A 25,635-nucleotide genomic window follows, 5' to 3' on the forward strand; every position below is an offset into this window, starting at 1 on the left:
GGCCCCCGAGACAAAGAACTTCACAACCTCCCATTAATCTCCTGTCTGGGGCTGGCTGAAAGTTTTTTCCATCAAAGCTGGTTTTTGACAGAAAATTGGGTTTGCGGCTAAATGAAATATTTTGGGGAAAATTTCTGTTTTGCTGTGGAAATTCTGAATCCATATTTTTTGGGAGGCTGAACAACCAAATGCCCAAAAACAGATATATGTTGATTTGGAAATGCCGCCACAGTGCATCATGGGAATCTCCCAGGATGCACCATGGCCAGGGGCTCCCAGGATGAACTGCTTCTTCTCTCTAAGAAGCAAGACTCTGGTGCGTCATGGGAGATGTACTCTGACCAGGGAGTCTGGCCTGAACTACAACTCCCATGAGCCTCTGCCACAGCATTTCCCAGTTGACTTTTTCCAGTTTTTGGCCAAATTTTACTGGTATTGAAATTCCTGCCAAAAAATCTAAATTTTCCACAGCGGTAAAAAAAAAAAAAAATTCAGCCAACTCTATCCCTGAGCCATCCAATCCCATCCTGTACCAGCTCAGCCAAACGACCCGCTGAAAGATGACCTGGTAAGACAGAGGTGCACGTGGCTAGCACGTCCTGTAGTCAGCCTAGGATGGCAGCAAGGCTGGGGTTTGGGCACCGACAGCAGAGCATCACTCACCACTGAGTCCGAGGGGAGACCTTGCAAGGAACGAGACCTAAGACTGTCCGACGGACCGGGGCTATGGAAAACAGCAGCTGGGGCAAAGCGGGACATTATGCCTCTGGTCTTGTTTAAAGGGACTCGTGCCCATTAACAGAGCAAGAAGCAGAAGCCAATGGTGAATCCCATTCATGGAGCAGGGCATGCAGTTAGGTCAGGGATCTCTGTGGTGCATCCTCACAAGAGCAAGATTCCCAAACCTGATTGGTGCATCTCCCTCTGCTATTGCTCTTCCGGGATTCAGAACTGGAAACAGACTAATGGGCCATGATTTACACGCCTGACATTGCTCTGGTCATGCAAAGGGTCCTTCGTGCGCACTTTAAGGTCCTTTTCACACAGCTCATGCAGCATCCAGGGGCCTTAGTGTAAAGGAGAATGAGGCCCAGTTCATCTAAATTTTCCGGACATCGAGGAAACCCCTCAAAAACAAAACAAAACTATCCAGCAATTCTTGAAAGAGACAGACTCCAACTCTGCCTCTCCTCCCCGGCTTTCCGGTGATCACCTGACTTTAAACCCTTGCGAAAGCGCCACTGAAGAGGATGCAATTCATAGGAAGTGATAGGAAACATTTTAAAAAGGCATGAATCGCTTTTATTTCAAATCAACTGATCAGCGCCCCCTAGAAATCACTATTACAAGCATGCGCCCTGCTACGGGTGGGCGGGGACAGGGGACGGGGGACGGGATGGTTCGTGTTACTGGTTTCTTTTTATTTCTTTCTTCCCGAATTGCAGATGCGACGAGCCGACGAGGAACGAAACTGTTTAGCACCCAGGGAGCCCAGCGGGAAAGGAACAGCCCAGACGATCAGCTCAGCTTGGGAAGGCCGGCCAGCTACAGACTGCGGGAGCGGAGAAGGAACAGGGAAGAACATCAAGGGCGATGAACGTTGCGGTGGCAGCAATCAGGATCAGGGCCGCACGGTGGAGGATAACGGGGGTGAGGGGGGGGGGGCTCTGCTCCTGCCATTGGATCCTGCCTGGAGCTCTCCCATCCAAGGAGTAACCAAGCCTGGCCCTTTGACCCCAGCAGAAGGGCAGAGGCCTTGTTATGCATCCTCCCCCGTTTCTTACATCCCTCTCCCCCCGAAACAGACGGGCAAAGTCCTGCTGATTTCCATGCAACCTGCACCAGACCCTTAGGGCCTGATGCTGTGATGGGAACCAGACCCCCAAGCCTCCCTCCTCTGGAGGGGTGACGTGCCAGACCCCGCCCTCCTCCAGTGCCCTACCTCTCCTTGTGATCTCTGATTTCCTCCGCGGCGGCTTTCTCCTTCCCCTCTGGCTTGGCCTCTCTCGCGTCCGGGACTCCAGCGGGGTCGCTGTTCTTCTCTTTCTCCCCTTCGGGGGGGCTGGGCTTCTGTTTCTCTCCCTCCTTGGGGGCTTCTTCGTTCTCTACTTTCTTCTCCCCTTCCTGGCCCTCCGCCTCTTTGGCGCGTTTAGGGGAGTCCTGCCAACGGGAAGCGGGGTCAACCGGGATCCACGGCGGTGCCGCCCCCTCCCTGCCCGGGCGCTGAGCGAGGTCCTGAGCTGGCTCATGCTAGGCCTTTGCCTGCAGGCACAGATACCCCCCCACGGTGCTGGTGGGGGGCGTGTCTCTGATCTTTTCTCAGAGCGCAATCCCCCAACCCCCATCTCAGGGACCAGCCCTGTTCCCCGGTCCCAGGGACGGGCCCCAAACTTTATTCCCTGAGCTCAGTTCCAGACAGCACCGTCCCCATGCCCTGGTCTGTCTCCGATCTACAGCCCGCTCCCTCCCTGGGCAGCTCACCGGGGGCCTCCCCCCGGACCGCTACCTCCAAGGCATCTTCCGCTTTCCTCTTGATCCCAGCCTTCTCGTTCTTCTCCTTGCTTTGCTCGTCGATCACCAGCTTGCCCTCCTCGTCACTGCTGCCCTCCGCGTTGCCTTTCTTCTCCCCGTCACCCTCCGGCTCCTGCTCAGGCTCCGCATCCTGTGGGCAGCTCTTCTTCTGGGTGGGCTGCAGGAGGACACGGGGGGCGGGGGAGGCAGGACAGACAGACGGAGGAAGATGGGAGGGGGATACAGTTATTGCAAGGTGATAGGAAGATCAGTGCCCTTGTCTCTGCCCCTCACGCCCGACAGCTGCTCCCCGGTGCCAGCTGCTGTCCAGGGTCAGGGATGGTTCTACCCAGCCTATTTCTTCCCCCACGACGATAGCACCTTGCAGCTGGTGGCCTCTCAAAGCACTGTGCAGCCGTGGCCAAAGGACACACAGAGAGAGCTGCAGCCACTGCTGGGGTGGAGCGGGACAACGGCTCGTGGGGGAGGAAGCAGAAAAGTTTAAATGGCAGGGGGAATTTAGGGAGGTGGGACTGAGTTTGCCGATTTTTGACCAGGACTCGGGCCAACACCCTCGATGCCTATGAAAAGATGGGTCTCGAATGACCACAAGTCCTTGCTTTTAGCCATCTTCCAGAATATGGCACCTCCCAGAAGCAAAGCACTCTCTGGGGTACTGCCTCCCAGAGAATAACGCCCCTCTGTGAATGCCCCAACCCCAGAATGTCTTGGAGGTCTCCGATCCACAGCCCAGCCCTCGTTTAGCTAATAAGAGCTGACAGCATCGCAGCAGAAAGCAGGGCTGCTGCAGGCTACCCAGAGGAATATTTTAGTGACTGCAAAGCAGAGCATTCTGCAGCCTGCAGAGAAAACCCACTCCCGAAACGTTAGTGCAGCGGGTTCACTCACTGATTCACGTCATGCAAGACGCACCTGGCTTGAGAGCTGCACCGCCCGCCCCATGCACCTTAAGTAAGCTATTACTCTTGACAGGGTAAAGAGGGCAGGCAGCGTGACCCCATGGTTCAAGCACTGGACAAGAGCTCAAGGGATCTTGGTTATATTCCCAGATCTACCACTGGGTGATCTCGAGCAATTCGCCCCCTCTCCCCCGCAGCCTCCGTTTCCTCTCCCACGCTTTGCTCTTGTGGTGTATTCAGACTGTGTTGGACATACAGCTCCTCCCACCTGCTATCGGTTGGGGTCTCTAGTACTGTCATAACAATCATCATTAACGGACAATTAAAACAGATTAGTCCTTGAACCTGAAGCTGATCGAAGTTTTCCTGTAGAGATTCCCTACCCCAAAGCGGCTTTTCAGCAAAACTGAAATTCTTGTGAAAAACTTCTATTTTTGTCAAAACAATCATCATAATATGGCTTTTCACTGAAAAGCTGAAAGCCAACATTTTTTTATTTTAAACCAGAAAATTTTCAGTTTTGGGGATTTTGACTTTTCAACAAAGTTTTAGTCTAAAAATTTTCATCGGTGGGGGGGGGAGGGAAGAGAAATTTTCCCACTGTCTTCACTCGCCCCCTCCCCCCCTGTAAGGGACTGAAGGAATAAGGCTCTCGTTAACTTCAACCAACTTTGATCAGGGCAGGAGAGATTGAAGTCAGCTTTCCTGTCCTATCCCCATTTTACAGACAGGGAAACTGAGGCACAAAGAGGGACAGTAACTGATTAAGATCACCCAGCAAACTGAGGCAGAGCTGGGAATAAATTCCAGGAGTCCTGATTCCCAGCACCTCCTGCTTTAATCATTTGACCCCACTCACCTCCCAGAGCCAGGGACAGAATCCAGGAGTCCTGACTTCCAGCCCCATACTTCACCCACATGACTAAATTCCCTTTCTCCCTGGAGGATTACCTGTCTTTAGGAGAGTGGTATCTTGAGCTCATGCCTGAAAAGATCACTGGGTTGGGGTCTCTTAACCCCTTCAAACTGCCCCGCTCACCTTCCCCAAAACCCTGACTTCGTATGTAGGACGTGTCTCTCCAGTGCCTGGCCCCAGCAACTACAACAACCTGCTACTGGCGCATCCGGGGAGAAATCGCTACTTCGCTCCAGTGGAAGACGCTTGGGGTTTTTGCTGGCCAAGGTCCTGGGTTCGATCCCTGCCGAAAGCCATAATGCCAGCATGGACTGGCCACGACTTTCTTGTATAACAAAGAAGCCCAAAGCGGAGTTGCTACAGGTAAAATTCACCTCTGGGCAAAGGATGCGCAGGCCTCTGCCCGAGGACACGCGCTGCCCTACGGGAATCAGCCGGGGCCAGCAGAGAGGGTTAACGGGTAGACGCACCTGATACCCAGAGGCTTTGACGGTCGGGTTGTTCTCGATCTCCCACAAGCCTTCGCTGAACCCTTTCCGTTTGTTGGGCTTCCCGAACTTCTCCTTGCACTCTTCGTAGGGGAAGAGGTCTTTGGGGCCCAGGAACGCCCTGCACGGTGGAAACGAGAAGCAGTAATGACAGGCCACGGGCGCGACGCCTCCACAGCACCCCCCTTGGCTGAGGATTGCTGGCAAACGTTCCAGCCGCGACCTGTCCAGAAAGTCAGCTGGTCCCTTAGGAGCTTCGTAAATCCCTGCTCTGATTTCCTGCACCCGCCTTATCCAAGTTTTTTGGCGGTGAATTCAATATTGGGGCTTGTTAAAAACAACCCTCCTTTGCTTCAACAGAACTCTGCATTGGGGGGGTTGTTACATCACTGGAGGGGGAGGGGTCTCTTGAAACTTCTCCACGATCCAGTTTCCCCCACCCGCCCCTATACAGCAAACCTGGACACATTCCTGGCACCACAATGATCAAACCACCCCCCACTGGCATTAAATACCTTGAGGTGACCCCACCCAGGCACTGGGAAAGGCTGCTGCTGGGTTGGAGGCAGACAGACCTACGCTGGTCGGGGGGATATTTACATTTCTATTATTATTATTATTATTATTATTATTTGCATTGCAGTAGCTCCTAGGAGCCCGAGCCATGGACCAAGAGCCCATGGTGCTAGGTGCTGTACAAACACCTGGTCCCTGCCTCAAGGAGCTTACAATGGGAATATCTTGGTCTATTACATTCATTTTATTTTTAGTGCCAGTCTGTTGGAGGAGGGAAGCTCCCACCCACAGGGGACAGCTCTGGTTACACCACAGGAAAGGGGAAGGCACCAACGGAGACCATTTCCTTTCCTTTCTGGTGTCGTTTCATGCTAGGCCTCCCTCTTGTCTTGCTCCCTCATCACCATCTCCCCTCTGCCCCAGTGCAGTTGACAAGGAGGAAGGCTGTCCGGAGAGGGGCACACCTCATCTCCCAAGAGCACGGTGGGGGAGTCTTGCTGGAAAAAGACTGGCTGCCATTTGATGGCTCTGCGAAGATTTGAACACAAGACCCTACCCTTGGCCAACTGATGCGTTTGCCTTAACCCGGCTCACGTGATTCTGACTGACACCCCCGTCTCACTCCCCCAACGCGCACACATTCCCCTGCCCTTACACACACGTGTGTTCCCCCCGCCTGCCCCCATTTTAAAAATCTCACTCACGTTTCATGGGTCCCGAAGAAGAAGACTTGGTATTTGTTGGAGGAGGATTTGACGGCGGCTTCTGGCATCTCGTCGATCTGTTCAGGGGACACAAATCGTGGGGTGAGAAACAGAGAACGAACAGCCCCCTACACCCCAACCCAAAGCCAGGCTGAACCGACGCAGCTCCCCCCCCCCCCGAGTGTTCTCACCCAAGAGTTACACACACACACACACACACCTCAAGCCTGGTTTGTTGAGGTGCCAGCACACCCCAATCTTTACCCGGCACAGTCGAGCCTCAGCCGGGCACAACAATGCTCAGAGATGAATTGAGAACAAAAGCCGGGGAGATCAGCACCCCTTGATCTCCAAAGTTCTCCAGGAAAGAAGATGGAAATATTTGGGCCACGTGTTAGAGGCCGATGGAAAGCATCCCTCCACCCTTCAGCAAGGGTCAATGTATGAGCTTGAACAATCCAAATCTCCTGTCTTTGTACAGAGCCTTGCTCTTCCAGAGCACCTTTCATTGGCAGATCTCAAAGAGCTTCACGAAGGAAGGTCAGTGTCATTAGCCCCATTTTACAGATGGGGAAACCGAGGCTCAGAGCGGGGAAGTGACTTGCCCAAGGTCACCCAGGATATAGAGATTGTGCAAAGAGCAGCCCGGGACAGACAGGTGTGTGCAGCCTCGTGGATGCGCTAAGTGACGTCTCATGGCGTGGGCCGGTTTCCAGTTACTTGGAAAAGAATCATTTACTGACAGACAAACAAAAAGGAAAAAAGCAAATAATGTGTTTAAGACGTAGTATCCAAGTAGCTGCAGGGCTAGATGAGGAACGAAAACATTTATTTGCAAATTAAATTATTTGCTAATTGGCAGGGGAGGTGCTGGAGGGGATGAGAATCTTAACATAACAATCGCAGGGAATATTATTTCGCGTGCCCTGAGCCGAGGGCCAGGTTAGCAGAAAGGAGCTAGCAGGACCTGTCTGGCCTTGAGCCGTGCACGGATCAGGGCATAGGCAGGGATCAGGGCCAGACATTGTTCTTGCCCCACAGAGCTCACAGTCTAGACAAAGGAAGGATTTATGACCTCCATTTTACAGAAGGGAAACTGAGGCACGGGGCAGGACCAGGGATTAAAGCCAGCTCTCCAGCCCAATGCCTTCCCCACACACCCACCCCTTCTCCCAGAGGGCTCTTAGCCACGCTTCCTCTGCCCAGCACGAAGGGGGATTTTACATCCTGAGGCCTGGGCTATACACACCAGCCATCCCAGAATGCACTGCCCCACCTGCTGCTGGTGCTTCTTTGCATGCGTGTTGCTCAGGTGGTCTGTCCTTGCTGTGGCATTATGGGATAGCTACCCAGAGCTCCCCCACACCCGGCAGGGACTGGCTCTTGTTTTGTGCATGCACCCATCCCGGCTGAGGCCTCTGAGCACTGGCGAAACATTACTGGAATTATTAACCATTTCCCCAGAAGGCACCAGCCAGGTGTTGTGGTTGGTAGCAGTACAGCTGCACCAAGACAGGTGACTTGTGGCAGGGCTGGGACCAAAGCTGCCCGTCAGCACAACTTCCCCACACGGGTCATCGTCAGCCAGAGCAGTGCGAGGATACGTTGCTGCGCCTGTAGTGTGGACGGGACCTGCACGCTGGTTTTGTACCAACATGATTAACTTGCTTTGCGACAGCGCCCGTGGCGCCAGGCGCTGTACAAAAACAGAATAAAAGGACAGCCCCTGCCCCAAAGAGTTTCCAACCGTTCTCTGTCCCTGGGCACAGTGGATGGGGTAAATCAAGCCAGCAGCTATAGCTTTGAAGCACAGCTCTGATCCCTGGGCGGTCAGCGGCCCCCAACTTCCTAGACCATTCACCCTGCAGACATGAATATACTGAACCTTGCAAAGAGGGGCATGATCCTCTACCACCCTCGCACAGCCATTCAAACCAGTGCAAAACCGGGGGCCGAAACACAACCAAACCCCCAAGGATCCGGCCTGGCGTGATCGCCTCCAGCAGGCAGGGAGCAGGAATGAAATACAGCCAGAGAACCCAGCAGGCACAGGTCACGTGTGCAAATAACCTCCACAGTGACCATGGACATTTTACTCCGATTCCTGCTGGACAGCCACAAGCTCTCCGGCAGCCAATTAACTCCTCGCTGCTAAATTATGCCTGTTACAGAAATAGCCTCCCTCTTGCTAAAAACCTTAATTTTCCTGCTCTCCCCTGCCCCCCCCTCCAAACCCAGCCTTTGCAACTGGTGACAACACAGGGCACGGCCCCGAAGCGCGAGAGATGATTTAGGATTGGCTGTTTTCCTAGCCAACCGTAAGCTCTTGTCTAGACTGGCTCAGACATATTTAGCTCAGCAAATTCGCGGGCCCGCGCTGGGGCCGTGTGCTAACAGGAATGTCCGTTTCAGAGAATCTGGGGACGGTTGTAACAAAGCAGAAAAAAAAAACCCCACCCACAGATCAGATCCAATCAGGACAGCGCTGAGATGGGGAAGGGGAAATTTCCAACTATCAGTTGCTTTTTCCTCCCGTACAACTGAATTGGGCCTGCTTGTGTTTTCACTTCCCTGTTTATTCTCCCGGGGAGGCATGATCTGAAACCAGGGGGACACACACCCCTGGGGTTCTCAACCAAGGGGACACATACCCCTGGGGGGACACAGAGCTCTTCCAGGGGGTGCATCAACTCATCTAGATATTTGCCTAGTTTTACAACCGGCTACAGAACAAGCCCTAGCGAAGTCAGTGCGAGCTAAAATTTCATACAATGACTTGTTTATACTGCTCTACCCACTATACCTGAAATGTAAGCACAATATTTATATTCCAGTTGATTTGTTTTATAATTATATGGGGAAAATGAGCAAGTCAGCTACTTTTCAGTAACAATGAGCTGGGACACGGCTGTATTTTTAGGGCTGATTTCGTACGCAAGTCCTTTTTAAGAGAGGTGAAACGTGGGGGTACGCAAGACAAAGCAGCCTCCTGAAAGGGGGACAGTCGTCTGGAAAGGTTGAGAGCCGCTGGTCTGAAACATACATAGATCTGAAGGTTGTGGGGGTGGGGGGGTGGGGGGGCAAGGATCCGTGGCTCTAAACTGGCAGAGGGCCCATGGACTTGGTGTAACTCCATGGCCTTGGAGTTGGCTTGCTGGGCTGGAGTCCATTAGCAACTGGGAGCCAGAGAGAGCATTGGCGGGGGGGAGCCACTTTGATTTGTTGCCACTTCATCTGAACCCAACCCTGCGCAGTGAGGTCCCTTCCACAGCACTAGCGTTATCCCCCGGGCTGGCCGCTGGGCGATTCAACGGTGCAGCTGCAAAGGGGGCACGGCTTTCACATCCAAACACAACCCGCCTAAGAGGGCAACAGAGCCAAACAAATCCACACGCCATTGAGCAACAAGCTGCTCTCTCTCCTGGCCCAACGAAACGGCCACGAACGTTTCACTGCCAGATTTAACGCAAATGCGCATAGGCAGGCAGCCTCCAACCGGCCCTAACGCCCACGCCCGAGGGTCTGCACCAATCTCCACATCCAAGCTTTGGAATTCCCCACCCAGCCCCCTCCCCAGCTCCAGCAGCTGCTGCAGGCAGGGAGCGTCTTTTGGGTCTGTGTTTGCACAGTGCGTGGCACCAGGGAGCACTGCGCAGGGCCCCTACCTGGTACTGCAAACACCAATAATGCCCAGAAACGTTTATTTTTCTGGTTATTCCTCCGTTTTCCAGGATTCTTCAGAACCGGGCCCCACGCGGTGACAGGGTCAAACTGTTTAAAAACGATTCTCGCATGTGACCTTTTAGATCTTTGCAAAAATCCTGCCCAAAGGGGTTTGCACTGATGCGGGGGGGGGGGGGGGCTTGGGGGGGGGGTAGGAAAATAAGCAAGGGGAGGGAGCAGACTGAATAGTCTTGATTCCAAGAAAACATCGCAGTATCTTCTTTAGATTAAGGCTCAAGCCAAGGTCAAGGCCCCTTTTCCAAATCACTTTCTCCTGGCAGCACCAGATCCGGGCATTTCGGAGGCCTAGAGGGATGGTCATTTCCACGGCAAACATTCAAAATGTTCCTAGAAGCAGTGCTGGTATCCAGGAAAAACGAGCTGGGCAGAATACAACATGCAAGACCCCAAGCATCCCCCCCCCCAACCCCCTTGTTTCATAAATCGCCCGTCCCAGCAGCAGCTGGTCTAGGGAACACGACACCGTGACACAGAGAAATTCCTCTGCCGCCACACACCTCCGCTGCATGGGGTGTCTGACTTCAACCACAACATTAAAATTCTCCATAGCAGGCTGGGATAACAATGCAGCTTTTCCACTTGGCTGGTGATCAAAGGCTTCCCTGCGGGATGTCTGGGGTGGGGTGGGGTGGGGGAGCTAGGAGGTGGGAGGTCATATCCCGGGGGCCCTTTGCATGCAGGGAATAGAAAGCCCCTCTCCTAGAAAGAAATAATCACTCCTCCAATGTCTGCCCTCCACTCCCTCGGTTCAGAAAGGAGGCAGGAGTGGGGGAAGGTGGTCAATTGTAATTGGATCGGCTAAAAACCATCTAGGAAGGCGAGGGGCGCTGTTCAAGTGATGCAGCCGGGGGGGCTGGGAATCAGGACTCCTGGGTTCTAATCCCAGGCCTTGGAGGGAAGCATGGTCCAGTGGGTTAGAGCAAAAGGCCCTGGGTGTCAGGCCTCCCGGAAGCTCTGGTGCTGCTGTGCAGTGTGGCTTTCATCAGGTCACTCGCGCCACTCTCTCTGCCTCAGTTTCCCCATCTACAAAATGGGGGATAAGCTGTTTATAAAGAGCTCTGAGATCTGTGTAAGTGCAGCACCCTGAACACCCCCTTGTCTTGGGCCTGCACCCCCCCCAACTCCTCCCACCCAGCCCCCTCCACACACCCTGCCCCCCCCACAACCCCCTACACACACACACACACAACTCCACCCCCCCCACCACATAACCCGGCCCCCCAGTCCCGCCAGGTGACCCCACACACCAGCTCCCAGCACTGTCACACCTGCTCTTCCACAGCCAATCACAGTCGCTCGCTCACAATCACCCCCCTAGCCCCCTCCCCCTCAGACACTCACAACATATCACACTACCCCTCCCCCACACGCTCACACTCGTTCCCCTCCCCCTCTGAGAGCAGTTCCCCTCTTGTGTGTACACACACACACACACACACACACACCGGGCCCCCACCACTCTCACAATGCATCCTTCCATTGCCCCCACTATCACACCAGAACCTGCATGCGCACCCAGATGCACACACACACCATTGTATGCGACCCTGGGCTCCTCTCCCTGGCTCTCTGGCCAGTCCAATAACCGGCTCCCCGTGCTGCCCCAGCCCCCGCCGACTCAGCGTGGAAAAAATGTAGCCCCGTCTGCCCCGCCACCCACTGCCAGGCCTGATAGAGACGCCACAAAGGAAACCACAACCTCCTGGTTGGGCCCGATCCCCTGCCCCCAGCCACATTCTCTGTCCTCCCCCCACCTCCCGGGGATCATCCACGCAGACAGGAAAAGAAAGTTTCACTGACAGGGAAACCCGCAAGCGCCCAAATCAACAGTGCAACAGGCGAGTCGCCCCGTGCAGCTTGGGTGGAGAGCCGAAGGAGCAGGGGCAGGGTGTCTGCCAGAACGGCAGCACGGACCCCCGCTGCAGAATTCAGGTGTTATTCTCCATCCCCGCCAAGGGGAGTTTGGATCTGGAGGTTTCAGGCTGGACCCATCCCTATTATTAGGGAGCAGATCACAGGCCTCCCAGATCTAGGACGAGAATCCAGGAGTCCTGCCCCCCACCCCATGCTCTGACCACTAGACGACACTCCCCTCCCAGATCTGGGAATAGAACCCAGGAGTCCTGGCTCCTCTTCCCCATGCTCGGATTTCTAGACCACATTCCTGCCAGAGTGCTGGGAAGTGAGGTCAGGCATCCAGGTGGAAACCAAACAGAAGCAACATTACACAGCTCAAAGCTACAAAAACAAAACAGTCCTCAGGAAAAAGACAAGTGGGACGGGGGGAAGGGGGGAGACGGTGCAGGCCCCCACATCCTTCCCCTGGATGAGGAGCTGCTGCCTACACCTGCCTTGGGTTTTATTCTAGAATCAGAGCAATGTGGAGCTGGAAGGGGCCACGAGAGATCATCAGGGCCAGCCCCCTGCGCTGAGGCAGGGCCAAGTAAATCTAGACCAGGGGTCCCCAACACGGTGCGGGGCCTCCATGTGTGCCCGTGTACTGGCCGGCAGACGAGCATCCGCTGAAATGCCGCCGAAAAGCGCTGATTTTTGGCGGCGACGCCTCTTGATGACACTACTTCGGTGACATTTCGGCGGATGCTTGTCCGCCAGCCATGGTCCCCGGTGGCTCGTCGTCCGGCGCCCGCCACCCGGAAAAGGTTGGGGACCACTGATCTATTCTAGACCATCCCTGATGGGTTTGTCCAGCCTTTTCTGAAAAACCTCCAGCGAAGGGATCCCACAACCTAACCCAGGATGCCTCCTCCAGAGCTCAACCCCCCCGTAAGGGGAAAGTTTTTCCCAATATCGAACCCAAATCTCCCTTGCTGCAGATTCACCCTGTTACGCCTGCTCCCGCCTCCAGTGGCCATGGGGAACCATTGACCTCCGTCCCCGTCCTAACGGCCCTTAATATATTTGAAGACTGTTCTCAGGTCCCTTCCTCCGTCTGCTTTTCTCAGGGCTAAACGTTCTGGCTGCGGCTTATGATCTCATTTCCACCGGCGGCTCTATCCCACTGTTTGATGGGGGGAATATCCCCCTTTGGGAACCAATCCAGCAAAGCTCCAGCCCTCCTGCACCCCCATGCCCTCCTCCCTTATCTCCCTCTGGTGCCAGAGCAGGTTATGCTGCAGGCAGGGGTCAAGATAATGTCTCCCTTACAGAGCAAATCAACTCTGTGCCCCGCCCAACATAGAGGGCACCTCCAGCCCCTTGGCAAGCAGGTAACAGGGCCAGGCTGGGTCAGTCCCAACTGAGTGGTTAACCCTGAACCCCACCCTAAGGGCAGCACCTGTGGAGGGTCCAGGAGGCTTCCCCCAGCTTATTCCTCCCCGGTTGATGGCAGAGATGGCAACAGAACCCAGGCGTCCTGCTTCTAGTCCCTATCCCTGCCTAGCGCTGGGAACTGAACCCAGGAGTCCTTCCTCCCACCACGCTAAGAACTAGGCACCCCTCACTCCCTTCCCGGAGCTAGAACCCAGGATTCCCACTTCCCAGTCCCTTGCGCTAGCCGCAGAATGACCGCTCCCTTCCCCCGCCCAAGGACTTGGCTACCCGTGAGAGTTAATCTGCAATAAAGCAGGGTGTGAACGTAAAGGGGATTAACTACTCCCAATGACTGCGTGCATGGGCAGCACACCAAGTGGAATTCGGAATCAGGTGCTTTGATTCTGGAATCAGAGCATCCGCACAGGGAGTTAATCAGGAACATTCAGGGGCCACTGCTGATGGCTCTGGCCAGAAGGACCAAGGCCAGGCCAGAATCTCCCTCCTATTCATCCCTCGTCTTTTTAATCTCTTTGTTTAAAAAGGAAAAGAAAATCGCAAGCTCCCCGGCTTTCATCTTCACCGTGTCAGGGCTGGCTGTGCACAGGTGCGGGAGATCTCCCTGGGGAGCCGGGTACACAAGCTGCACCTGCCTTTGGGGATAAAGACGCTCTGGCAACACAACACCACGGGGGGGGGGGGGGGGGGACGGGACTGACCCAAGAATCGCCCCTCCCCCTACGCAGAAGCTAGCAAGTGGGCTAGGATGGAGAACAGAGGCCTCTGTCTGTGCCCAATGCAGACACCTCCAGGCAAGGTCAGTTTCCCATGCGCCCTGCTCTCTGCCAGCACATGCCTCAGCCCGGATCTAGTGGGCAAAATGGGCCTTCAGAGCTTTGGCCTCTTTGCTAAATGACTACAGCCAAGTGGGGCAGAGGCTTTCCGTGATTTTTTCCAGCCTGTTGGCCCGCCCAGCCTCCTGCACCACCGGCTGCAGCGGAAGGCATCGGACTGCGGGAACGGGCAGTGATGGCCCAGCCTGTCCGTCCCGGGGAGATCTGTCCTAACACCAGGCAGCCAGCGACTGGCTAGGAGGGTTCCTAACTCCGGCTGGGGGCAAAGGAAATTCAGGTTTGACCAAAAGATTTTTTTCCCCCCAGGAAGCTTCTATTTTTGGCTGAAAAACCCCGAACGGCAAAATATTTCCATTTGGAAAACTGCCGCAGTGCTTTCTGGGAGTTGTAGTTCGGTTGGTTCCTGTCCCAATTTTCCACGACGGGTCTGGCTCCCTGGCCAGACTACACCCCCCATGAGGATGGCTGTTCTTGCTTGGGGCGCAGCTACAGGTAAAGGGCCAGATCTTCCAATGGTATGAATCATCACAGGGGAGTGGGGCAGCGCCCGTTTACACCAGCTCAGGTTATGGCTGCAAGTCTGGATCATCCTCCCACAGAGGGTGTTTATACCGAGTTCAGGTCTCATTAACAAAGCCTGTTTCTTACATAGCGATTTCATTGGTAGATCTCAAAGCACTCGACAATCTTTAGTGCGTTTTATCCTCCCAACACCCCCTGTGAGATAGGGAAACCCTGCCTTGAACACATGGGAAACTGAGGCACGGACAGTCTAAATGATTTGCCCAAGGTCACATAAGTCCATAGCACTGCAGGGAATCGAACCTGAATCTTCCTGCACGTTAGGCCAGTGCCCCAAGCACTGAACCATCTTTCCTCTCTAGTCATCCCCTTCTCCCCCATCCTCTGCCAACGACAGCCAGTTAAAGCTTACAGCAGGTGCTGTTGTTTCAGCAAATAAAAATCATACACACACGCCACCCAGCCACCCATGTGTGAATAAAAGCGAAAAGTCACTCTCTGGAAGCTTTTTATAGCTTCTAAACATAGCTACACGTTTCAGCCAGAACTAATTCAGCCAAAAGGTCCAGAGAAAGCCACCAAAGAGGGCCAGACGAAAGCCTGTGAGAAGGGTCAGTTTCCTACAACTCAGGTGGGACCTCAGAGGAATCAGAGCTTGTTCTTGGGTAGAGAGGTGTTGGAATCAAAAACACTGACCCCTGGGAGCCAGGACTCCTGGGCTCTGCCACTGACTCACCGTGTGATCTTGGGCAAGTCACATGCCTGCCCTGTGCCTCAGTTTCCCCACCTGTAAAATGGGCAACAGACCTATCTAAATCACAGAGCTGCTGCGGGGAGTTAGTTAAGGTTTGAAAAGGGGTTCAGTAATCCTTGGCGGGAAGGCTGTGTAGGCACAGCATGATATTAGGGCACATTTTAATGTCACATACGCAATAAATTATGTCTAAGGTAACGGATTCTTTATTGGACAAGCGCAGAGCCCGAATGACAGTTCTAGAGAGCGCGTTAAAGACTGGCCGAGGTGCTTTGCAGGGTGAAGCAGGGCTGCTGTTTAGCAACCTGGGGAGGCGATCCTGGTTCTGCTCTGGTGATAGAACCTGGGTCACTAACAGGTTATTACAGCACCAACGTTAACTCTCCGCTCCCACCCCAGTATTTAAAAAGCCCCTGACCCCAAAGCCAACGAGCCTTGGGGAGACCCGGACTCTTTGCAGCTGTTTGCTAACAAGAATTACAAATCAATCGATATGGACTTCAGCCCGGGGGAACCCAGAGTACAGCGTGTTCTGAATGGGCAAAGTGCTCACGTCTAGGAAAACCGATTCCAGCCAAACCAGGACAATTCCCCGCGTCCAGACTGAGGATGGATTAGATTGGGAGTCTACTCAGCGCAGTCTCTGGTCACTATCAAGGCAGAGGGGCAGTGGAGTCCAGTGGGCAGTGTACTGCACTGGGACACGTGCGTTCTATGCCTAACGTGGGGCTGGCTTTTCAAATGCACCCCAAACAGAGGGGTGAATTTTCAAAAGAGCTCAGCTCCCGTTGTCCAGAGCTCCTGGGAAATCAGGCCATGATGGTGACGCTGCACTCCATAATGCTTTCTAGAAATATGCTTATGAGAGTAAATATGACACAACTGGACTATGTTTTATTCTAGATCTGCCATGTAACATATCTTTGCAAAGGTTATTATCTACTGCATGTATTCGTCCTATCCGTATGCATGTATCATTTTCATATCTGGAGTTCTGAGCGTTGGCTTTATGCTTGTATTGAAAGTGTTTGTTGTAGAAAGCACCTAAGGCAGATTTGGCCAACATAGTGTGAAGGGATTATTCAAGTAATTGGGAGTACTTGGCGAACAATGAACCTTGATAGATGCCGATCCACATTTGAGCTTTTCTAGAAAACTGAGTCATGCAGGGGGGAGGGATAGCTCAGTGGTTTGAGCATTGGCCTGCTAAACCCAGGGTTGTGAGTTCAGCCGTCAAGGGGGCCATTTAGGGATCTGGGGCAAAAATCTGTCTAGGGATTGGTCCTGCTTTGAGCAGGGGGGTTGGACTAGATACCTCCTGAGGTCCCTTCCAACCCTGATAGTCTATGTGACTCCCAAACTCCATTTTGTAGCTGGATTCTACACACGGGGAGAGAGGGGTTTCCACCCACAAGAGAAAGTCTATTGAAGCCCCTGGAAGCCCCTCCATTTTGTCTTCAGCTGACTCAAGAGATGGCCTCTCAACCCCCAAAGGATACTTGAAAGAAACTGGAACAAAGGACAGTACCTACAGGGGTGTGGGTGATTGCTGGACCCAGACTAGGTTGGGGCCAGTCTGTAAAAGAAGCTTATTGGAACATCTCGGAGGGTGAGATTTCAGCGGTGATCACTTTCTTACCGTATTAGGCTTAGACTTGCATGTTTTGTTTTATTTTGCTTGGTAATTCACTTTGTTCTGTCTGTTATTACTTGGAACCACTTAAATCCTACTTTTTGTATTTAATAAAATCACTTTTTATTTATTAATTAACCCAGAGTATGGGGGGAGAGGGGGCAGGGAACCAGCGGAGCACATCTCTCTATCACCGTTACAGAGGGCGAACGATTTATGAGTTTACCCTGTGTAAGCTTTATAGAGGGTGAAAGTTTTATTTGGGGTTTGGACCCCCTTGGGAGTTGGGTATCTGAGTGCTGGAGACAGGAGCACTTCTTAAGCTGTTTTCAGTTAACCCTGCAGCATGTGGGGAATGTGGTTCAGATTTGGATCTGCGTTTGCAGCAGGGAAGCGTGTCTGGCTCAAACCAGGCAAGGCACTGAAGTCCCAAGATAGCAGAGAAAACAGGCTCCGAGGTAGTCTAGACACATCAGCTGGCAGTTCCCAAAGGGGTTTCTGTGATCCAACCTGTCACAATGATCTCTCTCTGTGCCTCAGTTTCCCCATCTATCAATCGATAACAACCCTTTCACCCATCCTTTGTTTAGGCTGTGAGCTCTTCAGGGCAGGGACTGTCTGTCCCTGGGGGAAGCACCCGGCGCAACAGGTCCTGATCTCAGCTGGTGCCTCTAGGTGGCTGCTTTAATACACACAAACCACAGAGAGGAGAGGGGTCGGCTCATGAAGGTGCTGCGTTCACTGCACAGGCTGCTCCACAGCCCTGAATTCCATGCACATATCAACAACTTGACTTTACCCTCCTGGGCTGGTGAAACAGGGAGATCAGGATCATCATCCTTGTTTAACAGACACGGAAACTGAGGCACGGAGCAGGAGAAGGACCAGTCCAAGCGTTGCGAGAGCCAAGACTAGAACTCACTGATTTCCAGCTCCCAGTCTTCTGGTCTGGCCATTTTTATTATTACAGCACTGCCTAGCGGTGCCAGCATGACAGGTGCTGTACATACACCGGGTGGGAGACATTCCCTGCCCTGAAGAACTCTTCAGTCTGTGTAGAAAAAAGATGGGAGGGGAAACTGAGGTAGAGAGAGGGGAAATGACTTTCCCGAGGTCACCCACCAGGTCTGTGGCGGAGCCAAGCAGAGAATGCAGGACTCCTGAGTCCCAGTGCAGGGCCGCTTTAGACCCGTGAGCCTCATCGCTTGGGGTGGCGGAACTAAGCTGCAACATGCCCCCTGCCCCTATGTGCAGGGCTGGAGCTCAGCTCCCCCTGGCGTGCAGTGGGACCTCAGCTACCTGGCTCTCGTCCTGGGGAAGGGGGTGGAAAAGAGGGTCAGGTCGCCTCTCCTCTGCTCCTCGCTCCTGTTGCTGGGAGAGGACGCGCCAAAGCTGCAGGATCACGAAATATACCTGCCCAGGGACTGTAACCACAGCCGGGGAAGCTGTTAGCCCGCAACAGACAGGAAGCAACAGAGTTTTCGATTTCAGGCTGTTTGCTGCCTCCCTGACCCCCCCCGCCCCACAGCCACCTAGAAAATCATGGAGACCCAAGTCATTTCACATGGATTCTGTGCTCCGGTGTGGGGGGAGGCTGGCTTCAGCGACACCCTGGACTGGGCCTTCTTGTTCTGATCTGTTCCCCAGATGGATCTGTGCCTGGCTCCGCTTTGAGATCTCACCCCCCGGGGCAGGACCAACCTACAACACTCGTCACACCGGGGCCGAGAGGGGTGGGCCGCACAGAGGGCTGGGAGCCAGAAGCACAGGCTGAGGCCAGGTGGAGGGAAACTTCCTGACCCCACATCAGTTTAACTGCATGAGACTGTTTAATGCCAGCGTGCATCGGTGGGAGTGGGGTGGATTCCAGTGGCATCGCCGCACTCGTGCAACCCCCTAGTGTAACAGGTGCTGCACGGATGTAAAAAAAGTGACTGGCTCCCGTGCAACTTGCACCAGGTTAAAGGAATTTACCCTAGGGATTTGCACGGATGCAGCGATGTGGGTGCAAAAAAATCCACTGATCCCTTGAGCCTGCAGCAACCCAGCCCAAGAGTCTTAGCGTCGCTGATAAACGAAGCCTCTGTGTCTGTGGGTACCGGATAACCAGGGCCGGAGGGAGGCCAGATGCAAATAAGGAGTTATGTGATGGAGACTGGCTACTATCTGGAAAGGTTAGGAGCAAGGGCCGCGAGCGAGGACCCACGCGGTAAGGCTCCAGCTATGTATGCTATTACAGTAGCTGCAGGGCGGTACAGTGTGGCCTAGTGGATAGAGTACTGGATGCAGAGACCTGGGTTCCATTCCCAGCTCTGGCACTGACATGCTGGGTGACTGTAGGCAAAGTCAACCCACACTGTGCCTCAGTTTCCCCAGCTGGAAAATTAGGCTAAACCACAGTGACCCCCTTTGTAAAGTCATTTGAGATCGGCTGATGACAAGTCCAGCATAAGAGCTAAGTGCTACTGTATTAAAGTATCTTCACACTCCTTCACCACCCTCCACCCCTCGTATTAATGGATTTCATTCCTCTCATCCTCCCCGGGAGGCTGGGAAGGATTATCCCCAATTTACAGATGGGGAAACTCAGGCACACAGCAACCAAGGCCCAGATTTTTAAGGACTCAGCATGCAAACGTAATGCCTCGAAGAGCCTAAGTCTCAAGTGACTAAATCCCTTTTTAGGCTTAGGCTCCTAAACCCGTTAAGTTTGCAACACTGCCTCAGTGCCTTTAAAAACCAGAGCCAAAATGGTTGGCCCAAGGTCCATCAGGGAGTCCGTAGCAATACTGGGATCTGAACCCAGGATATCCTACCTCCCAGTCTGGTACCCTACCCACTACCTCGGGGGGTAGGTCTGTGACTCCAGATATCACAGCACCCAGAGCTCTGCATCTCCCCCCCACGCCTTTGTCTTTCACTAGCAGTGGTGCCCGCAGCCGTGCACACGGGCAGGGGGGAGGGGGCAAAGGGAGTCTGCCTCAGGCCCCCCCCATTTGAGAGCCCTTCCCCCAAAACCATCACAACGGCCGGGCCAAACCAGGGCCAGGCTGTGACCCCACATGCCGAGTCGCCATGCTTGGGGCGGGGAGCCAGGCCCAGCCCCGTGGGATAAGAGCCGCCCCTGCGAGGCGAGTGCGGTTCAGTCGTGCGAACCACGTGAAAACACGGCTGAGGCGGGGCCCTAGACAGAAGCCGAGTGGGGCAACGCTGAGCGACGCTTGTTGCTTTCCTCCATGGCACCGGGGAGTCCCACCCGCTCACAGTAAGAGGCCTGGGCTGTGGGAGCGGGGATCGAACCCAGCTCAGCTGCCCGGCAAGTCCAAAGCTCCTGCGCCAGCCGCCCCCCCATCAGACAGGCTGAGCACAGAAAGTTCTGTCGTACGGTCACGTACGGACTGGGGGGAAGTGACTCAAGGCGGGTGACTAATCGAACTTGCCTCTGCTACATGCGATAGCAGACGATAGGCAAACTTCCCTGGCACTGCTCTGCGTGTGCCCTCCAATCCCGCCCCAGCCCCCCTGCTGCCCCTGCCGTTAGCCCCACTCACACAGGCAATCTCAACTTGCAGTGCCCCCCCCCACCTCTGTTAGTGCCCCCTCCAATCCTGATTTGCAGACCCCCTGCTATTCCAATCCCTGAGTTTCCCCTCCCCTGGCAACTGTGCCCACAACTCTCCTGGCCTCCCCTGATTCACGGGCTGTGCTGGGAGGCTGAGTGTCCGCAAAGTGCTCCGGGATCCTCAGCTGATCAGCTAGTCTCTGGTTTGCTATATGAAAAGGCCCCATTGCTTCTGCTGCCCGAGCAGGAACGTGCCAGGCAGCAGCTGGCGATGGGCCGGCCCCTGCCAACCAGCAGCCCCAGCACGGCTGATGCGGGTTGGAATCGGTTCCCTAGCCTGATTCGATGGGACAAAGGTCAGGCCCGCCCTTCCGCGCAGCTGTCACGCCCCAGGCTGTGCTAGCAAACTACAAGATCACAGGGTTTAATCTTCAAGAATGTGTGTTGCGTGGACTGCCTGCCTGCCTCCCTCCACCCCAACCCTCCACCTCCGATCTGAAAACCCAAAGGTGTTCCCACATCTCGGCCCCGCTTCGGCGTGGCTGTGACTAATCTTGAGCAGCAATGAGAAAGGAACAATGACTCAGAGTCACGGCAGACTAGCTCCCGATTCCATACACCCCCCCCCCACCGAGGACAATCCTGGCCCACAGCTCTCTGGGGGGATTGAGACCCCGGGCCCAATTCTAGTGTTTGCACCATTCCAGCAGCGTAAAGGAGCCTTGGTGTAAACACGTGATGTACCAAGAGTCTGACTCACTTAATTCAAACCGCACGGTACCCCTGGGAAATAGGGATTACACCCACTTTTACAAGTGGGTAAACTGAGGTAGTGAGGGGCCGAAAAGCTGAGTCGTGACCTGATGAGACAGACGGCGGGATGAGAGACGAAACGGAGACAGCGCGAGAGAGGAAGACACTTCTCAGAGGGCAGCAGCAGCAGAGCCAGGAGCAGCACCAGGGCTCCTGGCGCAGAACCCTAACCACTAGTCCACCCAGCCTCTCCCAAAGTAAGAGTCAATAGCAGAAATGGGGCTGAGTCTTGGGATTCCCTCTCCCTGCTTCCCCCAGGTCCCACCATTGGGCAGCACAGCATCCCTGTTCACCTTGAATCCCACTCTTCCAGTGCATGACTCAAGAGGAATCTGACTCCACTGGGCTAAGGATCAGGGCCTTCGCAAACCCCACTGCCTTCAGCTGCTGTCACAGTCCTGACAGGGTGTTCCCCCCCCCCCCCCCAGAAGCATCCGTGACCGTGTGCTCCATCCCCCCCCCCCCCCCGAGTGTTGTTAATCCCATTTTCTACAGCAGGGCCCCGCTCCCTTGCACAACCATTTTCTCCAGCACCACGTGCGTGTGAGTCACTATTACCCCGACCCGGGCACCACTATGTGCACGAGGCGCGATCCCCGGGGGCACCAGGGGCTGAGAGACGACGGGTGACATTTTCAAGAGGGTCTAAATGACTCCTGGCCCAGGGATCCAAGCCGGGGAACTGCCCACTGCGCTCAGCTCCCTGCAAGATCGGGGAGCAGCGGGAGATGCACCGGGCCTGCCTCTCGCTGACAGCATGCTCGGGGTGAGTGGGAATGGAACCGACACCCACCACAAGGCCCCAGAGCAGCGTAAAGGAGCCTGGGTGCAAAGGAGAATCAGGCCCCCGGGGTTTCGTGTTTACATTTAATCAGCAGGAAGGTCAGGCAGCAACCCAGCTGCCACGTGCAGGCTCTGTGCAGGGAGAGGTCGCACTAACCTAGGGCTCCTTTATCTTTTCCAGGGGATTGCTCAGCCTGCTCTGCTCTGCTCAGTCGCTTTCCCTGGGCCGACTTTCTCCAGCTCACCTGCAGCTCCCAGTTGCAGCAATTTGGGGGGAGGAGGGGTAAGAGGCAGGTCATGTGATCTAAACCACTCAGTCACCTGACGAGGGGCCTGGGGTTAGAGCACAGAATCCTGAGCTGGACGGGAGTCGAGCCAGGAGCGCACTGGGGTCTCTCTTCCACCGCTTCTTATGGGAACTCGGGCATAGCTCTTCCCAGGCCATGCCTGTGCCTCAGTTTCCCCACCTGTACAATGGGGGGAGCGGGGAGGTCGTGACCCTGACGGGGCACACGATGAAAATTCAGACTGATGCTGTAGCAGTGTGACAGGCTGACAATGTTTGTTACCTGTTTAGCTAGAGTGTCGTGGGCAGGCTGTGTGGCCTAATGGCTAGGACTCAGGAAACCTGGCCTCCCTGCTGGGTCACTTCCCCTCCTGTTCCTGAGTTCCCCTGCCCATTCTTTGTGTCTTGGCTATTTAGGCTGTAAGCTGTTGGGGAGTGGGGGTGGGGGCTCTTACTATATGTCCGTACAGCGCCGAGCACAATGGGGTCTTGGCCCATGAGTGGGGATCCTAGCCGCTGCCACCATGCGGAGGGTAAAGACCTGCCCCACTGCCCTCTGCTGGATGGAATCTGAGCAGTTCAGTGGCGTGTCACAGGCCCTAGACTGCGCTCCACAAGCGGGTGATTCTCCCGTCACTCAGAACAGGAGGCTGAGAGTTCTGTCTCCGCTGCCTCCACGCCGTGCCAAGAGGCTGTGGCAGGGAACGTGATCCCGGGCTTGGTACCGTAGCAGTTTTAGCACACGCCGAATCCTTGAAAGCCAGAGTCCCTGCTTTAGAGAGAGGCCGGCTCCTGCAGCGAGGGATGAGGGTCAGAGCAAGGGACACTACTCAAACAATAGCCCCCGGGCACTGCCCCCGACAACAGGGCTGGGCAGGAGGGAATGGGACAGGCCTGAAGAACAGGACAAAGAAAAGAAAATACTGTGCTCACTCTCTGCCACTGGAGAGCCCCAGACATCCCCTCAGCCAGCCTGGCATGCGACGCGTCTGCATTACTGCACGTCTCGTACGCTGGACAGGGGAAGGGGGGCTGGGCTGGCTCTGCACAGGGGGCCCTGGTGGATTGGAGCCCAGGGAGCAGTTTGGAGGCTCCCAGCAGTGCTGAGAAGAGACGGGCAAGGCGAGACCAGATTAACTGCCACAGGCTCTGGGGCAGTATCTGCTCCACACAGCTGGCCTCTGCACCTCCTCCTCCAAGCAGCACCCCGACCCTTTCCCGTGCCCGGATCACGCCGTGCGAGGCCAACAGACGTCCATCAGCACAGGCAGAGACTGGGCTGAGGGCAAACACACTCGTGTCATCTGCCTTCCGAAGCAGGACTCAAAACCAACTCTCTCGGGTGGGTGGCAAAAGGCTACTCGGCGAGTCCCGGAGCTCCCTGCGGATGCGCAGAAAACCAGCCAGGTTCTAATCTCAGAGTAAAGCCAGAAAAACTCTGGAATTAAATTAGCATCTCCGAGACCGAGATCCAGCTGGAAAATCTGTTGTGGTCTCGTTTATTGAGGAGAACTTCACCCTAGGACTAGCGCCGAGTGAGAATTTTCCAGCAGGACTTTTTTCCACTGGAAAACGCCATTGTGCTGAAATTGAAACTTCCCGCGGGAACACGTCGACTTTGACAAAATTTAGGGTTTGTCTGTTTTTTGGGGGGGGTGAGGGAAATCAAAATGAAGCATTTTGATAAGGTCGTAATGCTCAATTTTTGCCATCTGCAGAAGAGAACATGCTGACTTTCCATTTTGAAACTGGACATCCTAAATTACAGTTGACGTGATAAGCGATAATACAACGAGCATTTCCACAAAACCTGCGAAAATTCCTTTTTGCGGGAAATTCAGAAACTCCGACGCTGAACGAAAGCCAGCTTGGAAGTCACGGAGGAGACCCTGAGATTGGGCACCGTGCCCTGGGGGAACAGAGGCTGGGTGAGGCCTTCAGAGCGATGTCCTGGGAGTGCACTGAGGAGAAGCGGCCCATGCCGCCCGTTCCCCCAGGGCCGTCTCTGGAACGCTGGGGTGGCGTCACTGACGTGGCCGACCCAACTGGCTTCCTGGGGGTGTTCCTAGGAGGTGGTGGGTTATGGGCAGAAAGCACAGTACAAGCTAAGCAAGGTCCGCCTCGCTCCGCGACTGGATGGGAAACCCACCGTCCTGCTGGAAGGGGTCCTGGTGATTCAATAGGACCCACGTGTCCCTCGGAGTCGGGGCGAACCTCCCCCTCAGCCATAGTGCTGGAGGAAGCAGTGCGTGACACTCAGTAGGGGGCGCTCTCTCTTCATGGTCAATGCTGGGGGTGGGTTAGGTGCCCGGTTAAACAGCAGCTCCTGATCACAGCTGATCTGTTAGGCCAGGACCTTAATGGTAGAATCAGGGCTGCCCGGGAGTGGGGGGGGCAAGTGAGGCAATTTGCCCCACAGGGGCCCTGCGAGCCCTGGCCCGGCGGCGGTACGAGTCTTCAGCAGCATTTCAGCAGCGGGGGGCCCTTCAGTGCTGCCGAAGTCGCAGAGCGACTGAAGGGCCCCCCGCCGCTGAAATGCCGCCGAAGACCCGGACCACCCCCGGGTGAGTGCAAGCGCCGCAGCCCCCCCGCTTTGCCCCAGGCCCCCTGAATCCTCTGGGCGGCCCTGGCTAGAATCCCTGGTACGTTCAGATCCCATCTCCTTAACTTATCCCCCTCATTCGGTGCTGATAAGACCCTTCCGCTCATCAGTCAAGGAGAGGAAAACGCTTGGGAACTTCTCTCACTGGCCAAACCCAGCAAGACTTTAGTATTGGGGGGAGATTTCCAATAGCAAAGCAAATTGGCCGGATCTACCCACGATCCTTACACCTGTATAACTGCATCAGCTAAGGCAGGGGTAGGCAACCGATGGCACCCAAGCTGATGTTCAGTGGCGCTCACACTGCCCAGGTCCTGGCCACCGGTCCGGGGGGCTCTGCATTTTATTTAATTTTAAATGAAGCTTCTTAAACATTTTAAAAACCTTATTTACTTTACATACGACAATAGTTTAGCTCTATATTATAGACTCAGAAAGAGACCGTCTAAAAACGTTGAAATGTATGACCGGCACATGAAACCTTAAATCAGAGTGAATAAATGAAGACTCGGCACAGCACTTCTGAAAGGCTGCCGACCCCTGAGCTAGGGGCATGACTTTCTCACCCATCTAGTTATACCAGCACAACTCGTAGCACAGATGCAGCAATGCCAGTACAAAGGTACCTTAGCCCAGTATAGCTTATTCCCCTGCCTGTACGGGATTAGCTACCCCCAGTTTAAGCACCTTTATACCAGTAGCCCTGCACCCTCACTGCACCGCTTTAACTAGACCAGTGTTATTACAAAGGTTCTGC

At 54.7% G+C, this 25,635-nt stretch overlaps 1 protein-coding gene across 1 annotated transcript in view; it reads right to left on the minus strand.

Annotated features, from left to right (window-relative positions):
• Positions 1 to 1,279: 1,279 nt before the first annotated feature.
• Positions 1,280 to 25,635, minus strand: part of HDGF (heparin binding growth factor) — a 33,146-nt gene continuing 8,790 nt past the window's right edge. The window contains exons 2-6 of the mRNA XM_044991230.1: positions 6,056 to 6,132; positions 4,818 to 4,956; positions 2,507 to 2,689; positions 1,943 to 2,160; positions 1,280 to 1,552 (exon numbers count right to left, since the gene is read on the minus strand). Of these exons, the coding sequence (XP_044847165.1) occupies positions 1,546 to 1,552; positions 1,943 to 2,160; positions 2,507 to 2,689; positions 4,818 to 4,956; positions 6,056 to 6,132 (624 nt within the window). The 3' untranslated portion in view covers positions 1,280 to 1,545. The remainder of the gene's footprint in view (positions 1,553 to 1,942; positions 2,161 to 2,506; positions 2,690 to 4,817; positions 4,957 to 6,055; positions 6,133 to 25,635) is intronic.

Source organism: Mauremys mutica, chromosome 17, assembly GCF_020497125.1.
Source record: "Mauremys mutica isolate MM-2020 ecotype Southern chromosome 17, ASM2049712v1, whole genome shotgun sequence".
NCBI lineage: Eukaryota > Metazoa > Chordata > Testudines > Geoemydidae > Mauremys > Mauremys mutica.